We start from the raw sequence: 17406 nt of genomic DNA, 5'->3' as shown, positions 1-17406 counted from the left end.
GGTTTTCCGTCTGACCTACTACATAAAGAGGTTGCATGCTCTTGGAATTACTCGTCATTTACTCTTACAATTTGTCAGTTCTTGCATATTACCTAGTATTCTTTACTGTTCTCCATTATTCTTTCCCTGGCTTTTGAGAAAAGACTTTGCTGTATTGCGGAGAGTGCTGAAGGTAGTTAGCAAGATGTGTGGTGAATCGTTCGAGGTCATAATTAATATGGTTGTGGATAGACATTTAAAATCATGCAAACTCCTGGCAGGTGTTATTTTATTAGATACTAGCCATCCTCTTCACTCTTATCTTTCTCCTTGTATATCTTCTTCTGGTAGAACGAGACGTAATTACATTAAAATCCATGCACTCAAGCAAAAGTATGAAATTTCTATAATACCTTACCTAGCAAATATACTCTGTGACGAACAGGTTGTTAGAGTTAACCTAGTCAGTAACCTGCATACTTAACATGTCTTTAGTTTTAAAAGTCGTACAGTTTTTCGGGGTTTTTTTTAATCTTTTTGTTTTGTATTTGTTACTGTGTTTTCTTTTGTTGTTGCGTAAGTAACTTGTTGAAATACCCTGTGCTGAGAATTCTATATTGTAACAAAATATAATATTGAATAAAGCCATTAGTAATAATAATAATTTATTTATAACAATCTACCCAATGCTCAATTTATTCGAAATTAGTAATGATACCCACAAATTCAATGGTATGTTTCGATTGTTGAAATCTACTAACTTTCCTTCAGTGTGATTTATCGAGATTTGATCAGTTCAAATGTAGCTTTTATTCATTATTGACTAGCATCATCTGGAAGGTTGGATAGAACTAGAAAAGCGAAACACAACTATTTCGTCCTAGTATGAAACTCCAAATAAGTACGCATCCAAAATCCTATTAGTTATTGAATCATGGATTTCGGAAGATGGTGAACTCCGTTTTGTATAAAGTCAAAAACAACATGGTAAATAAGACATCGAACATAGAGTGTGATTACCTTCTGGTGATATGAAGTTTCCAATTCTACAGGAATCAACCCGTAAGGTATGAAATAATTCTCATTAGAGCAACTTACTACACTTTTATAGTCACTTATTATAAACTAGTTATTCTTTTCGAAATTTTCACATTCACTCTTCTAGTTATCAGTATCTGCATCGAAATTTCGAAACAAAATTTAAATCATTCAATTTATATCAAACTATGAACTTGTTGACAAATCTAATCAAAGAATATTTCTTCTATATATTTGATGAATGGTATTTAGTCATCCTGGAATAATAAACGTTGTTAGAAGAGAGTGTGAGAGAGAATGTGTGTGTGTGTGTGTGTGTAATGTTTTATTTGGTCCCATTGATTAGTCCCATTATCCTCAACTAATCTACATCTGTGTTACGTAATTATACCAGTTGGTTAACAAAACGGTTACTTATGGAATTTGATTAAAAACAAGGAAAACAAACAATAAATTAAGGATTACGAGATCAAATGTAAAATTTGATTTTTCTTTTTTTTTTTCTCTGTCATTCTGACTTTCAGTTTAAACAATATTAGTTATGTAAACATTATGATGTTGTAATGCTAGTTATGTGGGTCAGTGTTACGTAAGAGGGGTTGTTTAGGCAAAAGTCATATGAATACGCTCATTTATTTATAATCCTTATTAAACTCAAATTACATGAATATAAATAGATAGTATGATGCATATTATGTGGATGTGGTAATATTTATGGTCACAGTTTAAATTTTCACAGTAAGTAAATGAATATTAGCATAACCTGTTTATAATATTTAAAGACAGACAAATATATAGATGGATAGATATAGAGAAAGAGGAAAGATGCAACATTTGATCAGTCGGGTTTTATCTTTCTCACTGGTGAATAATCTTTGCTACACGTGTAGTCTGTGGAATCGATGTCATATGATATGATGGAAGGTTTGTAATGGTCATGGATATAGTTGGGACTTGAATCACTACTACAGTTATGATTATTATTAGCAGTAGTAGTAGTTGTGGTAGTAGTAGTGGTGGTAGTAAAATCAAGAGCAGATTCAGAATAATCTTTCTCGCTATGATCATATGCTAGAAAATTTTTAATTATTTTATCCATTTTAAGTTGTGATGTGAAATTTGTCCAGTTCCGATGATTATCACTTATAGGCATTAGATTTGAAGTGTGAGGAGGATATGGATTTGAGAAAGATAAAGATGTCAACATTGATACTGTTGGTGATGTTAGTGGCGATGATGAAGAAGATATAGCTGTTGATTTTGGTAATAAAGTCGATGGTGTCACTATTGATCCTTCTATTTGAGACGATATGTTCGAGAATAAATTACAGTTTTCCATGTTATTCTGAACATAATTACCATGAAATTCTTGTTTTTTGATTTCCGAGGCTACACCGTAATGATTATCTTGATTCTTTTGAATTCTACGACCTGATGTCATATCAATAATTTCATTTATGTTAGATGATGACGATGATGATGAGGAAAATACAATTCCATTCGATGTTAAAGAAATATTGACATTGACGTTGTCTTCTACACTCGAACATCTATCATCGTCTCCTGTAGAACTTTGGCATCTTGAAGATGAATTATTTTGTGTAAATTGTAAATCCGGTATACTGCGCTTTAACTTTTTGTGTTTCATACGTCGATTTTGAAACCAAGTTTTCACCTTTTAAACGAAACATTCAGTTGAGTTAAATTATTTAACATGTAAAGGAAATCATAATGAAATTTGATAAGAAAGCAATTTATTCTCTATTGATACAAGTGCATACTTTATTACTCTACACTTTAGAAAGAATCGTCATCAAAGTCACTAGTGATTAAGTTTTAGAAGGTTATCTTCAAGTTCTAATGGAAATCCATGTCATTTGTATGGGCCAAACATATGAGATGATGACATGGATAACATTGGAGGTGAATTGTGCTATTTATCACAGAAAGGCTAGTGTTAGGAAACATAAAGCACTCTGGTTTCCAATAAAGGGATATGAATATATGATGCCAGTTGAAGGACTTGAGAGTTCTGGACTCAACCCCATAGTGTGGTTATGGTTGTTCGCCGTTCTATAGTCCTGAACTCAAAAGAAATTTTTTTCAGTGTTCTTCGTTTCTGCAGTCACGTTAATGAATCGTGAAGTTTTACCAACAGAAAACCTATTAAATAGCTATTTATAAAATTGCCTAACAGTCAGAATGTGTTTTCAGATCACCTGATTGTGAATAGTATCAGTATTTAGTTTTCAGTAGAAACTCCGGACCGTTGGATGTAAGATAAAATATTGATAACAACTTAGTCGTTTTCTGGTGCTTAATTTAACCCTCCATCAAATTTTGAGAACGTTATAATCCAAGGCTGTCTTCAGTTAGATAACCATTAAAAAAATGAGAGAACTGGGCAGCCATCTCGACTTGGGGTAAGACTCGTCAGCAATGCTAGCTCACCGCTTCACTATGAATTAAACTAGATTCCTTCAGGTCTTAAGGGTATCAAGCCACTTTTAAAACATATTTACATATTCAATCATTTTGTAATATAGAGGAATGAAACAGGCATTCTCATACCCCAAGGTCTTAGTGATTGCCAAGATAAATTCAGTCTGTAATTTAAGTTATTCTTAAACTGAACAGTCACTATAAACATACTATCTTGATTATTATGAAAGTTGAAATGCAAAACTTTTCAGTTTAATGCGTACATGTATCTAAAAATGTATATTCGAATATATTAGTTTGATGAAGACAGTAAGAAATTTCTTCTAACAATATTGGCCTATATACGTTAAGTATCGTAATATTTTTATTAAAAGTGATTTAAATAGCTCATTGTCCAGAGTTTAGTAGTTTGGTAAACTACATATTTTTAATAATTGAATTAATGAGTCATTTGAAGCTAGGCCACCATGAAAAATCTGGAAGCACTGGACGGCTTTTTCGTCCCAGTATGGGACTCCTCATCAGTGCGCATCCACGATCCTGCCTCGCAAGAATCGAACCCAAGACCTACCAGTCTTGAACGCGAACACTTAACCTCTAGATCACTGAACCAGCCGGTATCCAACGGTGTTAATGTCTAACTCTAACCAGCCCACGAAATTGCGCGCGCGAGACTGATGGGTCCTGGGTTCGAATTTCGAGGGGTAGGGATCTTGTATGCGCGCTGTTCAGGAGTCCCATACTCGGCTGAAACGGTCATCCAGTGTTTCCAGGTTTTCCATGGTGGTATAGCTTCAATTGACTTATGAACTTAATTATTATTACTTACCACAATCTCCACAAAACTCCTCTCTGATTATAAATTACATATTATAAAACAATAAAACTGGTAACTCACTTGAGTTTCTGACAAATTTAACCGATTCGCTAACTCAATACGTTCTGGTGTAGATAAATAATGTTGTGTTTCAAAACGATGCTCTAAACCATTTAATTGATTATCACTAAACACAGTTCGTGCTTTACGACGTCGACATTGTTTCGATGAGATTGTGTTTCTGTTATAAATTTGTATTGAAGAATAACCGGATACTGAAATAAAATTATTTTTAACATTAAAATTAAGGTAGATAAACATTAGTAAAGTGAATGTTTTTCCAAGTTAAACAAAAGTAGTGAATTTTCAGTACCATACAGTAAACTCTGTATAAAATATCATCAGCATGAAGAACTAATGTATAGTGAATTGATTGTTTCAAACTAGATGGGACAATATAGTTATCAGTAATGCCTAGCCTCTATTTCTTCCTACATGTTCTATAAGATTTAGTGGGAAAATATATAATAGGTAAGGCTTTATCTTGATATATACAATTTGTATTGATTTAGGTCATATTAAAAAAAGGAGGTCTTGATTGATTCAACTGCTTTCAAACATTCTTCTATAGTATGAAATAATAGGGACTTACGTCAGATGTCTTTTGGTGGATGCAAATCTTAAGTATTATATATCGTGTAAATTAGTTACTGAACAAACATACTGCAGTGTTATATGAAGAGAAGGTAAGTAGTGATTCTTTTTTTTCACAAGAAGTAGACATTGAAATAATAAAGAAGGTTTTAAGCTTTTAATGATGCTGTGTTCTCTGACCTGTCTGATTTAAATGAGAAATTCCTTGTTGTTGTTCTGGATAATACCATGAACTGGAATGTCTTTGATTTGTTGGGAACACCTTAAACAGTCTAACCTGTTCACCATCATCTAAATCTTTTGGAGAGTTTATATTCACTAAGATGAATGATTTAATTGTGTATTCTCTGTTGTTTTTCTAGACGATATTATCATGACATACATCAAAGAACTGAGGGGACCCAACACTTTTAAATTCTTCATCCTGAGATACAAATCTTCATCATGACAAAGTGAAATTTATTAACGAAGAATAGATTTATACTCTTGGACTAGAGACTTATTCACTTAAATAAATTTGAAAGACATTGCTATGTTTTTGAAGCTAAAATGGATGAAACTTTCATCATTTTGCAAACTAATTATCAAAGCTTTTGCCTGATATATCCATCACACTCCTACATACATTCACCATATCCATAGTACTTGTAGTTTATTCCACTGGTAGGGATTATTTCATGAAGTTTTTAAAGTATATATTTATTGGTACTTGTAAAAAAGGCATAATATAATCCAGAACTTAAAGAAAAGAAAGGAAATATTCATTATAAGTGAAATTTTTATCAGAAGATATTTCAACTACATCCTCTTACTTGTCATAAATGTTACGATCTGTTTATATATACCCTTGAACATCAACCCTGGTGTTTTTTTCATAAGGTTCTTTTCTGTGGGATAGGGTTGCTAATCCCATACCCAGTCGTGCCTTTTTACCCGGGCTCGGGACCGGGGGTAACTTTAAGAGGACTGTAAGCGGAGTTACGCCCTTGAACACATATGTATATATATTTAAATAAAAGAAAGAAATGAGGAATCTTTACAATGTTGAATAATAGGTATGATTGTTCAACGGTTAAGATTTTTGAGTAACTCGGAACTTATGCATTTTCCGTCGTATGTTATATGTGGTAGATACGGTGTCACAGTCTTTGTGCTTTTATTTGCCTGCATGAATCTAATTGTAATGAGTCTTGTTCTGTCATAAGATATACAATGAGGAAAGATATGAATGAAGTGGGTGCCTTATTTCTAGTAGAATAACGTCCACTAGTTGATTGTTTATTCACAAAGATATTTGTGAAAACATCTCAAGTTCCATCGTTTACCCTAATTATTCTTTTCAATACACTATCCATTAAAGTAAAATCTCCTTTCAAATTTCTTAGGAAAGAGATAATGTAGGACAGTAGATGATACTCAGTGATGTACAAGAATTTACAAATCGTAAAGTTAAATTTCGAATGGCAATCGAAATATGTAGCCGTTTTATACAATAACTTAGACAAAATCTTCAATAACTCAAAAGGATACGCATTTCGACAGTGTATTCAAGTGATTTTCATGTCTTAAACTAAATTTAACAATCTGATATATAGAAGGATTTAATTATGGTGTTTGAATGAACTAATGATTCCATTGTACTCGTTGAATGCTTGATTTCGAACTCTAAATACAGCACATTCGTTTGTGGTTATCTAGTACTTCTTGATCCGATTACGTTATCTCTGGGATTCTTAGTTCATACTATAATTCAAATACTCGGTATTATCACATTAATGTAAGATCATCTAAAATAGAACATAGTTCACTGTGCGCTAAGTACTCATTGATTTTAAGGGAATCGACATACATATTGTAAGATTGTTCACATATTTAAAAAAAGCGTTCTTATGTAGTAGACGGTAGGTTGTGCAGTAAAAATGGGGAAAAACAAATGAGAAAGAACGGTTCCCTGAGACATACGAGCTTTGGTTATTAAAGATGTAGAACACTTTCCCTCAAACATGGTATATCATTCTCTTCCAGGAAAATAAGAACACAATCATTTAGTTATAAAGCTCATGTTGTTCACGCTGGTAAAGATTTTTAATTATAAAAGTTTTGGTAGCTCATCATTTCTGAAGTGAAATGAAAATATTTGACATGATAAACGATATCTAACACCTAGACTTTGTGAACGATATAATAATATTCTATTTAAAACTACACTTTTCATAAGACTTAAGTCTACTAACCGATATATGAATCTTAATGACAACATGTAATGAATAGCAAGTGACATTTAGTTTGTCATGTTTTATTCTTTAGTGTCTGAACATAGAGATTTCGTTTGTTAGCTCAGATCCTTAGAGACTTCATTATGTGTATGAGTAAATTTCGAATCATGTACAGAATCAGTGTGATAAAACGGTTAACAAATGTCATAAATACACAGCTATTAGTTAGTTAAGAGTACTCGACAGAGCCAAAACTTTTCAATAGATTACTGTTCGTATTTAGCGGCACAGACATCAAATGTCACAAATGATCAATACAGAAAACTAAGCAATTAGTTACTTTATGAAACTACAAGTATGTAAAACTAGCATGTTTAAATGTTTTGTTTCTAAACAAACTATCAACATTTACAGGAGAACATTGTTCAAATCATTTAACTTACCAGGATTATGTAACATAAATGGTAATAAATTATGAGTTCCACATTCATTTGTTAAAAATTCATAAATTTTTTGTGCATATTTTGCATCATTCTCATCCATATTATTATTACTATTATTATTATTGGTTGAATAGAATAGGGCAGATTTCAATTCATCCTGTTGTAATTGAGTTTTTAATGAATTATCTTTACTTTCCATATAATCTTTTATTAAATTTTTAATAAATTTCAAATTATCCTCATATTCTTCATTGACTTTGACTGTTATTATATCATCTTGTCCATGATCCTCATCAAGGTCATGAGGGTAGTCATGGTGACGGTACTGATGATGATGTTGTTCATCAGTCAATAACTTTTTTCTTAGATTATTATTCACATCTTTATTATAATATTGTTGAAGATAATGAAACATTTTTGTAATATCTAATTTAGTTTTCAAAGAACTTTGTAATTCAGATGGGGTTTCAGTAAGATCTTTACATAAATTTTGTGTTAATTTTGTAAATAATAAAAGTTTTTCTGGATCATAATTATTTAATAATTGAGTAATGATTGTTGTATTTATATTGGACTGATCTTTTTTATTTGGATTTATTGTATCATGAGTATCATTCAATGAAACTGTTGGATATTTTTCCCTGGAATTATATCTGTTCTCTGTTGCTGTTGTTGTCGTCGTCGTCGTTGTCATTGTTGTCGTTGTTGTTCTATTTCTTTTTATGCTCAAATCACTAGAAGTATTATCATTATTTGATGAATGTAATAATTGTTGAATATGGAAATTTATTGAAGGTGTATTACTTGATATTGTATTATAAGAATTTGACATTTCTTTTGAACTATTCAATTGGAAAGTTATTGATTCAATATGTGTTCAATAACAATGGCAGTAATTTGAGATCTACAAGAATCAATACATTCAGAAGATACGATTAAATGGAAGACTGATTATCTGTTTTAGTAATCAAAGATTAAATCTATTTTATATATCATTTTCCCGAACTATTACTTGTTTAAATAATGTAATACCATAAAACAAAATGGCATATAATCTTGGTTTTCATTCGTTTATCATTTTTCTAATATTGAGTATAGACCAATCATATGCTAAAACGTCTTGTCATGTACTGTGTCAGATAAATGATCATTGGGAAGCTGAAAACACTGAACAGCTGTTTCATCTTAATTTGAGACACTAACTACCTCAACGTCAACTCAATCCAGGATATCCAGTTTTCATGTTGATTCAGGTACCATGGCAACCTTTTTTGGAAGTTCAATAATTTGTAACTTAGATGCCAACAATAAGTAGACACTAAGTTACCGAAAAAAGTTTTGAGACCCAACTATGTATGGATGACTTAAACTTGAAAAATCAATAAACAACTAGTTAAAGAGATAGAGAAGTTCATCTCACCAAATATTTGGTTTAAAAATGGCTATATTTTACAAAATATAGCCTTGATATATTGTGTTCAAATTAGTGTAGCATCATCAGTATGTTGTATAGTGGAATCCAAACACCCTCTAATACTTACTGGTTTTCAATAATTCCCTAAATAACAATAATAATATCAAATTCAAGTTCATTTCTCTAAATCACACAATTGGGAAATAACTAATAAAATAAATAAAATACAATCAACTTACCAGTTTATACTAAATAAATACTTAGTAACGAAGGTATTATGTATAATTATGATAAAGCATGAAAAAAAGAGTAATTTAATAGAATTGTCAATTCAATTTTTCCTCTTAATTACTGGTGAATTATGTTTGTTGTTTTGTCTAACCAACAGTTGGAAGAAATCATAGATATTAATTTCATAACATGGGTGGTGGAGGGGGGAAGACTAAATATAGACAGAGGGAAGCGAAAGTAATCTCTTAATTCCTCTCGTTTACCCTCGTTTTTTTCTTTTAGAAAGAAAGAAAGAGAGAGATTGTTATTACTCTACATTGTTTCTCCCTTTCCTTATTTTTATTTAGTTAAAATATAATGATTAATATAAGGGACATAATATAAACTTCACTAATAATTGGCTAAATTTTTAACACTAACTTATTTATGAATGAATAAATTGACTGATTTATGATTGGCTGATAATGAGTTATCCAATTAAATGAAGAGTTATCCTTTTTTTCAAAATCATTAGAGAGATTATTTTGTTTGATAGAAAATATTAAAATTATGATGATCTGTGATTATTTTATCAATAATTCAGATTACATAACATGTGAAGGAGTTAGACATTAACACCGTTGGATGCCGGCTCAGCGGTCTAATGGTTAAGTGCTCGCGCGTGAAACCAGTAGGTCCTGAGTTCGAATTCCGCGGGGTGCGGGGTCGTGGACGCGCACCGCTGAGGAGTCCCATACTAGGACGAAACAGCCGTCCAGTGCTTCCAGGTTTTCCATGATGGTTTAGCTTCAATTGACTCATGATTTCAACCAGTTAAATTTCTAAAAATCTCCACGAAACCCATTTTGATAATATGATTTAACATGAACCCTGAAATAAAACTTCTTTAATACTATTAAAGAATATTTGTGATTGGACGGTGGTTGAAGGTAGTCAACAAGAAGCCCTGGACCATGGTTTTGAGTCACCTAGACTAGTGGTCACATTGCAACTTGATCGATAACATTCGATCTGCACTAAGAAGGACTTGGCACACATGAGATTGATCACCACCCAGTGATCAATCAATTCTCATTAGAGAATATTGGTTTTTGTTGACTGACTGGTTCACCGAATATTTAGTCGGGGTATATATATATAACCTCATACATATTATAAATAAACATCAGTTACGTACCTAATGGAATAAGTGAATACACACTTCATCCTAGTATCAGTAATATTAGGTTTTCTATTATAGAATTCTTGGATTATAGACTATTGAACTAATGAATTCACTTGTTGTTATTTCACTTGTATCTCTCCGTTGATCAGTCTCTTATTGGCATATGTGCATCCTGTGCGGATTGTCTCAATATAGCCTTAAGTCACAAGCTTTTTTAAGCAAAGATCAAGAGTGGCTAGCAGTGGAATCCAGGACTCGTCAGCTAGATATGTCTGCATCCTACAGTTGATATTCACTCTGGGACTCGAACCTAGTACTATTCGCTTAAAATGCCATCGCGTTATCTACTTAGCTACTGAGTCCTGATATTAACACCCATAAAATAACAGTATTATAATTGATGGAGATATTATTTATCAGTTTGACACAACGATTTCCAAATTTTCTATCATTTATAAATGGGCATAAATAGATGAAAAACGATTGATATCTAGAAATGTATTTCTTTTTATCTTTTCTTCCTACAGTGATATGAATGCATAATGATCCGACATCCAGCTCATGTGAATACTTGAAAATGTCGAAAAAAGTCAACCCATTTTCTTTTTGTGTATTTGATAATGTAAAAATTTGTTGGTCTGATTATTACTTTTTAGACACTTCATTGTATTATATACATTAATCTACATTCATATCTTATTCACAGTATCGTCTACAAAATATACGTAAAAGTATAGTGGGGTTTTAAACTGTTATTGAATACTTCAAGACATTGTCTTTAAACTTGTGTTTAAATCTTTACCATTAATGGCTTCATATATAAAGTTATCATTTTGATTAGATATGATTAAATGGATCAATCTCTTGAGTTGTGAATAATTTGCTTGTCAATTAATAATAAGTTTACTAATTTCGAATGTATAAAAGGGATACTACTGATAAAGTAGTCTAAACTATATTCTGAGTTTGAAGAAAACAAGACAAACGAGTGTTCCCTTCTCAGTAGTAAGGTGTTCTTGATTTTAAAAAAGAAATTTATTAAGGAAACTAAATGATTAAAATAAACAATGAAGTAATTGTGTATGTCATGCCAATTCAATTTGCCTCATCATACATCAGCATAGCGAGACAGCAAGTGATATGTTAAGCTATGGTTTAATCGATTGGAGTGAGATTGACATATTGAATTCGTTATTTCCAATAGTATGCCACATGTATTTACACCCTAAGAAGGTTTAAAGATGCTTTATTGTTTACTGTAGTGGTTTGCATAGTAAGTCATTGAATTATTATTGTTAGATACAACTCTATTTAATTTATACAAATCTGAATGTTAATCTAACTGTAAATAAATCATATCAAAGGTGACGCATTCATAAATCATTTAGATTTACTTTGAGAGTCAAATAAATCTTTATCAGTAAACTTTTACTTTTGCAGTTTAATGTTGTTAGAAGCAGTTGAATAAATCAAATCGAGTTTTCAATTAGCAGACTTATCAGGAATCTTACAAAATGTTTAACAGAATGGGAGAAATAATATCAACTTTGGCAAGAAGTCAATCAAGAGAGACATATTTTAAAAAGAATGTATGATGTTGAAATCAAAATATGAGGAAACACTACACAGAAATGCAACTTCACCGCACTGACTAATTTTCAAGTATCTTATTCGGTATTAAGATCTACGAATTACGTGTATCTAACGTACCTCAACTAGGCCTACCCTACTGGTTAGCGATTATATGGATTAATGACATTTTATTCATTAACCGTCTATAGCATTCTTCGAGCCTACTACCATTCTATACCATATGTCATTGTACTTTGAATAATGAAATAGCCGGGTATATGGACACATATTACATATATTCTTCATAGATAATATTGTAATCCCTAATAAATGTGTTCACAATGAGTCTGAAGCTTCTACTTTCGGTCATCGGTAAAAAAGTTCGTAGGTGCAACCTGATGAGACATATAGGACAGGAAAATATACAGTAATAAACCACAATAACCATTGAAACATCTTAATTCTTTAGAGAATATCATTGAATTCACAAACTTGATAATATAATTACAAAATATTTAATGGAAAAAACTAAGAAAGAACACTCAAAACTACAAATATTTTTTTCAGAAGGGGTTTTGTGAAGATTTTAGTAATTTTATAGTTGGACCCATAAGCCAATTGAAGCTAGGCCATCATGGGAAACCTCGAAGCACTGGAAGGCCGTTTCGTCCCATTATGGGGCTTCTCAGCAATGCGCATCCACGATCCCCCTCCCCAAGAGATTCGAACCCAGGACCTATCGGTCTCGCGCGCGGACGCTTAACCGACCGGCATCCAGAACTGTTAATATCTAACTTCAACCAATCCACGAGATTGATCCACCGTCTACCATTGTCTTCAATGAGTTACTATCTCACAACAGACCCGATTGAACTCCATGGGTCGCTGGTTCTCATTAGAACTCCAGGAAATACCTCTTGAAGCCAGTCGTTAGTGAGCATACGATGATTATTATGGGAAGGGGTTTCGTGAAGATTTTAGTAATTTAAAAAATAAGTTAACAGAAATAATCATTATTTCAATTACAAAATTTTAGAAAAATAACGGGTGATAATTTCGCAACTAGACAATATTAATTGTCTTCATTCTCCTTGAAGAGAAGATAGAAAATAAACACTAAGTGTTCGTGACTCAGTATTTTCGACTTTCGGTGCATACATCATAATTCTCTCTCTCTCTCTAATAATTAATTAATAAGTGGTCGTTTTGCGAACGATTTCACACATACTACTATTGTGAGTAGTATATGCTAACGACGTTGGTAGAATTGTTTATGTATGTATATTAATTTGATATCTAGAATATAAATATATAGAAAATATGAAAAAGTGGGTTTTAAAAAAAAGTTTTAGAAACAAATTAAACATCCCATTTACCCCGTCACCCCCCCCTACACTCACCAGCATATACATAAATGCATTTTCTGACTTCTCTTATTACTTATTGTTTTTGTGAAACACGCTCATTTTGTATTAATTCGCTTATATGATTGTTTTTCTCCTCTTCTTTTTCTTCTCTCGCCTAATTACAAAAACATGCAAACTTTAAATTGTGTAATAGTGTCGTTTTCTTTCTTCTTCTTCTTTTCATTATTATTTGATTTTAATTAACATTTCGTGTCCCATCAATTGATATTTTCAATGTTTTCATATACATTCATGTGTATTGATGTATCCAATAAATTCTCATGTTGGTCCATATTAATCCATTTTCCTTCTATCCCATGGTATAAATCTCATGTTGATTAAATACACTCAACACTTGGTTGGTGTTATTTAATTCATTTATTCATCATTTAGTTTTCATTTTCCGTAATTAAAATTATTTTATTTTATTTGTAATATTTAAATTAATCGTTCTGTTTCGAGAATAAACACACGCATTCTGTAGAATGAAGACAGTTTAATGAAGAACCTCTTATACATATACACACATCCACAAACACACACGCACACACACACACATGCACATATTTAGATGAACAAATAAATGAATAAGAATTGTTACTTAGATATTTTAATTAATAAATCATTTAATCAAATCAATTTTCGTTTTTCATTCTTTTTTTCATTATTAATTTTGTTTTGTTTGTTTTTGCTTACACGTTTTACTTCGTTCTGTCTAAATTTTGCTTCTGGTGATGATGGTGGTGGTGTTGTTGTTGTTGTGCTTCTTTACTTATGGAATGTTAAACAATCTACTAAATAGATGCCAAATAATTAACATCCATTAGTGATTATATCAATATGCCGTGTACACCTTATGTATGTATATATTCATCGTTAGCTTGTCCATCTCTCTCAATTAAATACTAAACTTATATCATTTAATTAGGGACAAAATGTCGGTTAAGACTAATCATGAAAATACTGATGGTTGTTGTGGGAAAGAATGTGAAAGGAGAATAGCATAATTATAGCGAAATATACCGCATAATTATACCAACAGTAATAATTAAGACAGTTCTGTTAATATGTTTTTTCTTCATTAAATATATCAAATAGAAAAGTAGATATGGAAAAGAGTGTTGAACAAACCAGTATATGAGAAATATGTTGGTTAATTATGATATTCTGATTTACTTACATGCATCAGTACATATGAAAGTGTGTAAACATGGTGATAAACTGTTTTTGAGAACCAATTTGTTCCTTAGAATTTCTTTTTTTTAAGATGAATCTAATTAGCAAAAATCAAGAAGAGCAACAAAGAGAAAAAGAACTTCAGAATAATTAATTTTTAAAGACAAATAATCACGCTATATCAAGAACGCAAACCACGATTGATACATAAATATATCCATTTTAAGATTGAATAGTTCAAAGTTTGGATTCAGATAGAACAAGTAATATATATATATATATATATAGGAACTTACTGAGACAAGTAGAATAGAGGAAAGATAAAATTTATTCATTAACATTTCTCTATGTATTTATGCTACTTATGTCGATAGATACAAGTAGTATGTAGCATGAATCGGAATTGGAATGTATGACACCAGAAGGCTAAGAAAATCAAGTTAAAGAAAACAGAAAGAAGTTGTGAATTGGTAGCATCTTATAGTATATGAAAGACAACTGATGGAATATTTGTATGATTCTCACATTTTACGAAGATATTATGTAATTTTGTATTCAACAATAAATTAGTCGTCCTCATGTGAGTGTTCATTCATTGAAATCAGTGAGGAGAAGGTGAATTGCAACTTGGACGTTTGACTATTTTTTTTCTCGAATAACTCGTTTTCGTTTGGTATCAACATTAAACGATTATAGTCACAATAAAAATATCACAGATAATTAAATAAACTCCATAGTTAATTTGTGTTAAGGGTAAGCATTTTTCTCTATTTGGCAGAGTGCTGAATACAATCTTATATCATAATTTCAATCAGTTACACTTCAAATCAATCAGATATTATACAATAAAGGTAACTAGAGTGCTTAATTATTGAATAACACTTTAGGTAATGAATTACATCGTTACGTTTGAGGAAATTAGTTTAATTTATTGGTGGCATTCTTTATGAATGGTCAGCTTACTAATAGCTTACATCTAGATAAGCTCTAGTAGAAAGTAATGACTGGTGAAGTTCAGACAGATCGATTGTGAAATAATTATCAATGATGCCATCGGTTCATTGTCTTGATATGTCAAGAAGTTGTTTAAGTTAGAAAAAATGTACCCTTAGATGACAATCAAGAGGTCTTATGGTTAGATAGTTAGATAGAGAGACCTAAGGTTTTTGTGTTTAACTCCTGGTGAAATCTCGAGTGAGGACTATTGGTGAGTCCCATACTAAGGCAAAACAATCGTCTAGTAGTATGACACCATTAATTATTCATCATTTAATTCCAGTCCATAACGAATGCTACTTTCATCTCATATTATCTATTAAAATTAGATCATTTTCATCACTAGATGCCATCAAATAGAGAACTACTGTAAACCAGGAATGATTGAATTAATTTTTCTTCTTTGAATTATCATTCTCCAGAAATTAAATAAAGATTGAGTCCAGAGCGTCCAGGTCTTGCTGATAGTACCTTGTGTTTAATCCACTGAATGGTCAGTATTTTTAACAGTAATCAATTTACAATGGTTTTCTAATAATTGTTCATCATTATTTTTGTCTGATAATTTTTCTTCCACTTTGGTTTTCATCAAATTTACGGTTCTGATGATATCACGAATAATAGATATTATGAATTTTTAAGGTGATTTTCGTCTAAATCTAAAGTCAAGTAGTGAATCGTGTTGAACCTATAGTAGGATCATGAATGAACAATTACTTCATTAAATTGAAACAACTTTTCAATGGTTCTCAGTCTTTGATGATTATCTAAATAGTCATTTGTGATATTAAGTTGCAAAATTATTACAATGTCTGGGAAAATGAATAGACCATGATAGGTATTAGAAGAAACAACAATATATATTAACGTTGAATTATGTAAAAGACACAGATGGAAATTTCTTTATATTATGCCAATAGGTGATGTGATCATCTAAGATGATTTATCATACATGAAGCTGATGAGTATCGGTCAATACCAAGCCTATCTCATCTAAAGGCTACCCACTGTTAGCCTCGAATCATATAACATACATATTCTTTATAAGCATTTATAATTGTTTAATATTCATTTATATATAATTGATATTGTTTGTGCACTGATTTCCCAAATGACAAAATATTAATATTAATTTTATTACACACAACCTCACCATTATTATTACCATTTCTATTATTATTACCATTATTATTATTATTCAATCACATCGTACAATAACAGTGTCTAGGTGTGCTCATTGCTTATCTTTAGCTGACATATTTACATACGTCTTTGTGTACTGTATGCAAAGTGACATGGGATTTAATAGTATTATTATTATTATCGAAAGTAATACTGAATAGTTTAAACAATAAATCTTTATTTAATTTGTACTAAACAAGTTGGAAACAATAGACACATGGGGTTCTAAATTGAAACTAAATTATAAAACAAACTGAAGTGTTCTCTTTTATTGCATAACAATAATAATAATACTGATAATAATAATAGTAACAATGAAACCACAGGCGTCCAACATATGGGCAAAGATGATTTTTTCATTAACATCATTACTGAAATTATTGTTTCCTTGTAAGCTGTTGTATGATATTAGCACTTCTATACTCCATGTTGGAATGTATAGAAATATATTTAATTAGTTACAATAAAATATTTAATATTATACAGTTTTTATAATATTCATAGAGTTTTACTTAATAAGAACAAATCTGTTGGAAACCAGGATAGAGACAGACAATAACAAATGTAAACAAAGATGGATAGTGGCTATCAATGGAATTCAGGACGTGCGTTTAGTTCAGCTAACAAGTCCCAAATAGGATGAAACGCGCGTCCTGGATTCTACTGCTAACCACT

The 17406-nt window shown here is 31.2% G+C and overlaps 1 protein-coding gene across 1 annotated transcript; it reads right to left on the bottom strand.

The window, feature by feature from the left end:
• Positions 1–1523: 1523 nt before the first annotated feature.
• On the bottom strand, positions 1524–13377 carry MS3_00009553 (uncharacterized protein; the record flags this gene model as incomplete). Its single annotated transcript, XM_035730451.2, has 5 exons — positions 1524–2692; positions 4358–4551; positions 7590–8431; positions 9131–9147; positions 13372–13377. 5 exons carry the CDS (start codon positions 13375–13377, stop codon positions 1856–1858), a joined length of 1896 nt encoding a protein of 631 aa, XP_035589398.1. The 3' UTR covers positions 1524–1855.
• Positions 13378–17406: the final 4029 nt, after the last annotated feature.

The sequence above is a fragment of the Schistosoma haematobium genome, chromosome 7 (genome assembly GCF_000699445.3).
Source record: "Schistosoma haematobium chromosome 7, whole genome shotgun sequence".
NCBI lineage: Eukaryota > Metazoa > Platyhelminthes > Trematoda > Strigeidida > Schistosomatidae > Schistosoma > Schistosoma haematobium.
This window is presented reverse-complemented; position numbering and strand designations above follow the sequence as displayed.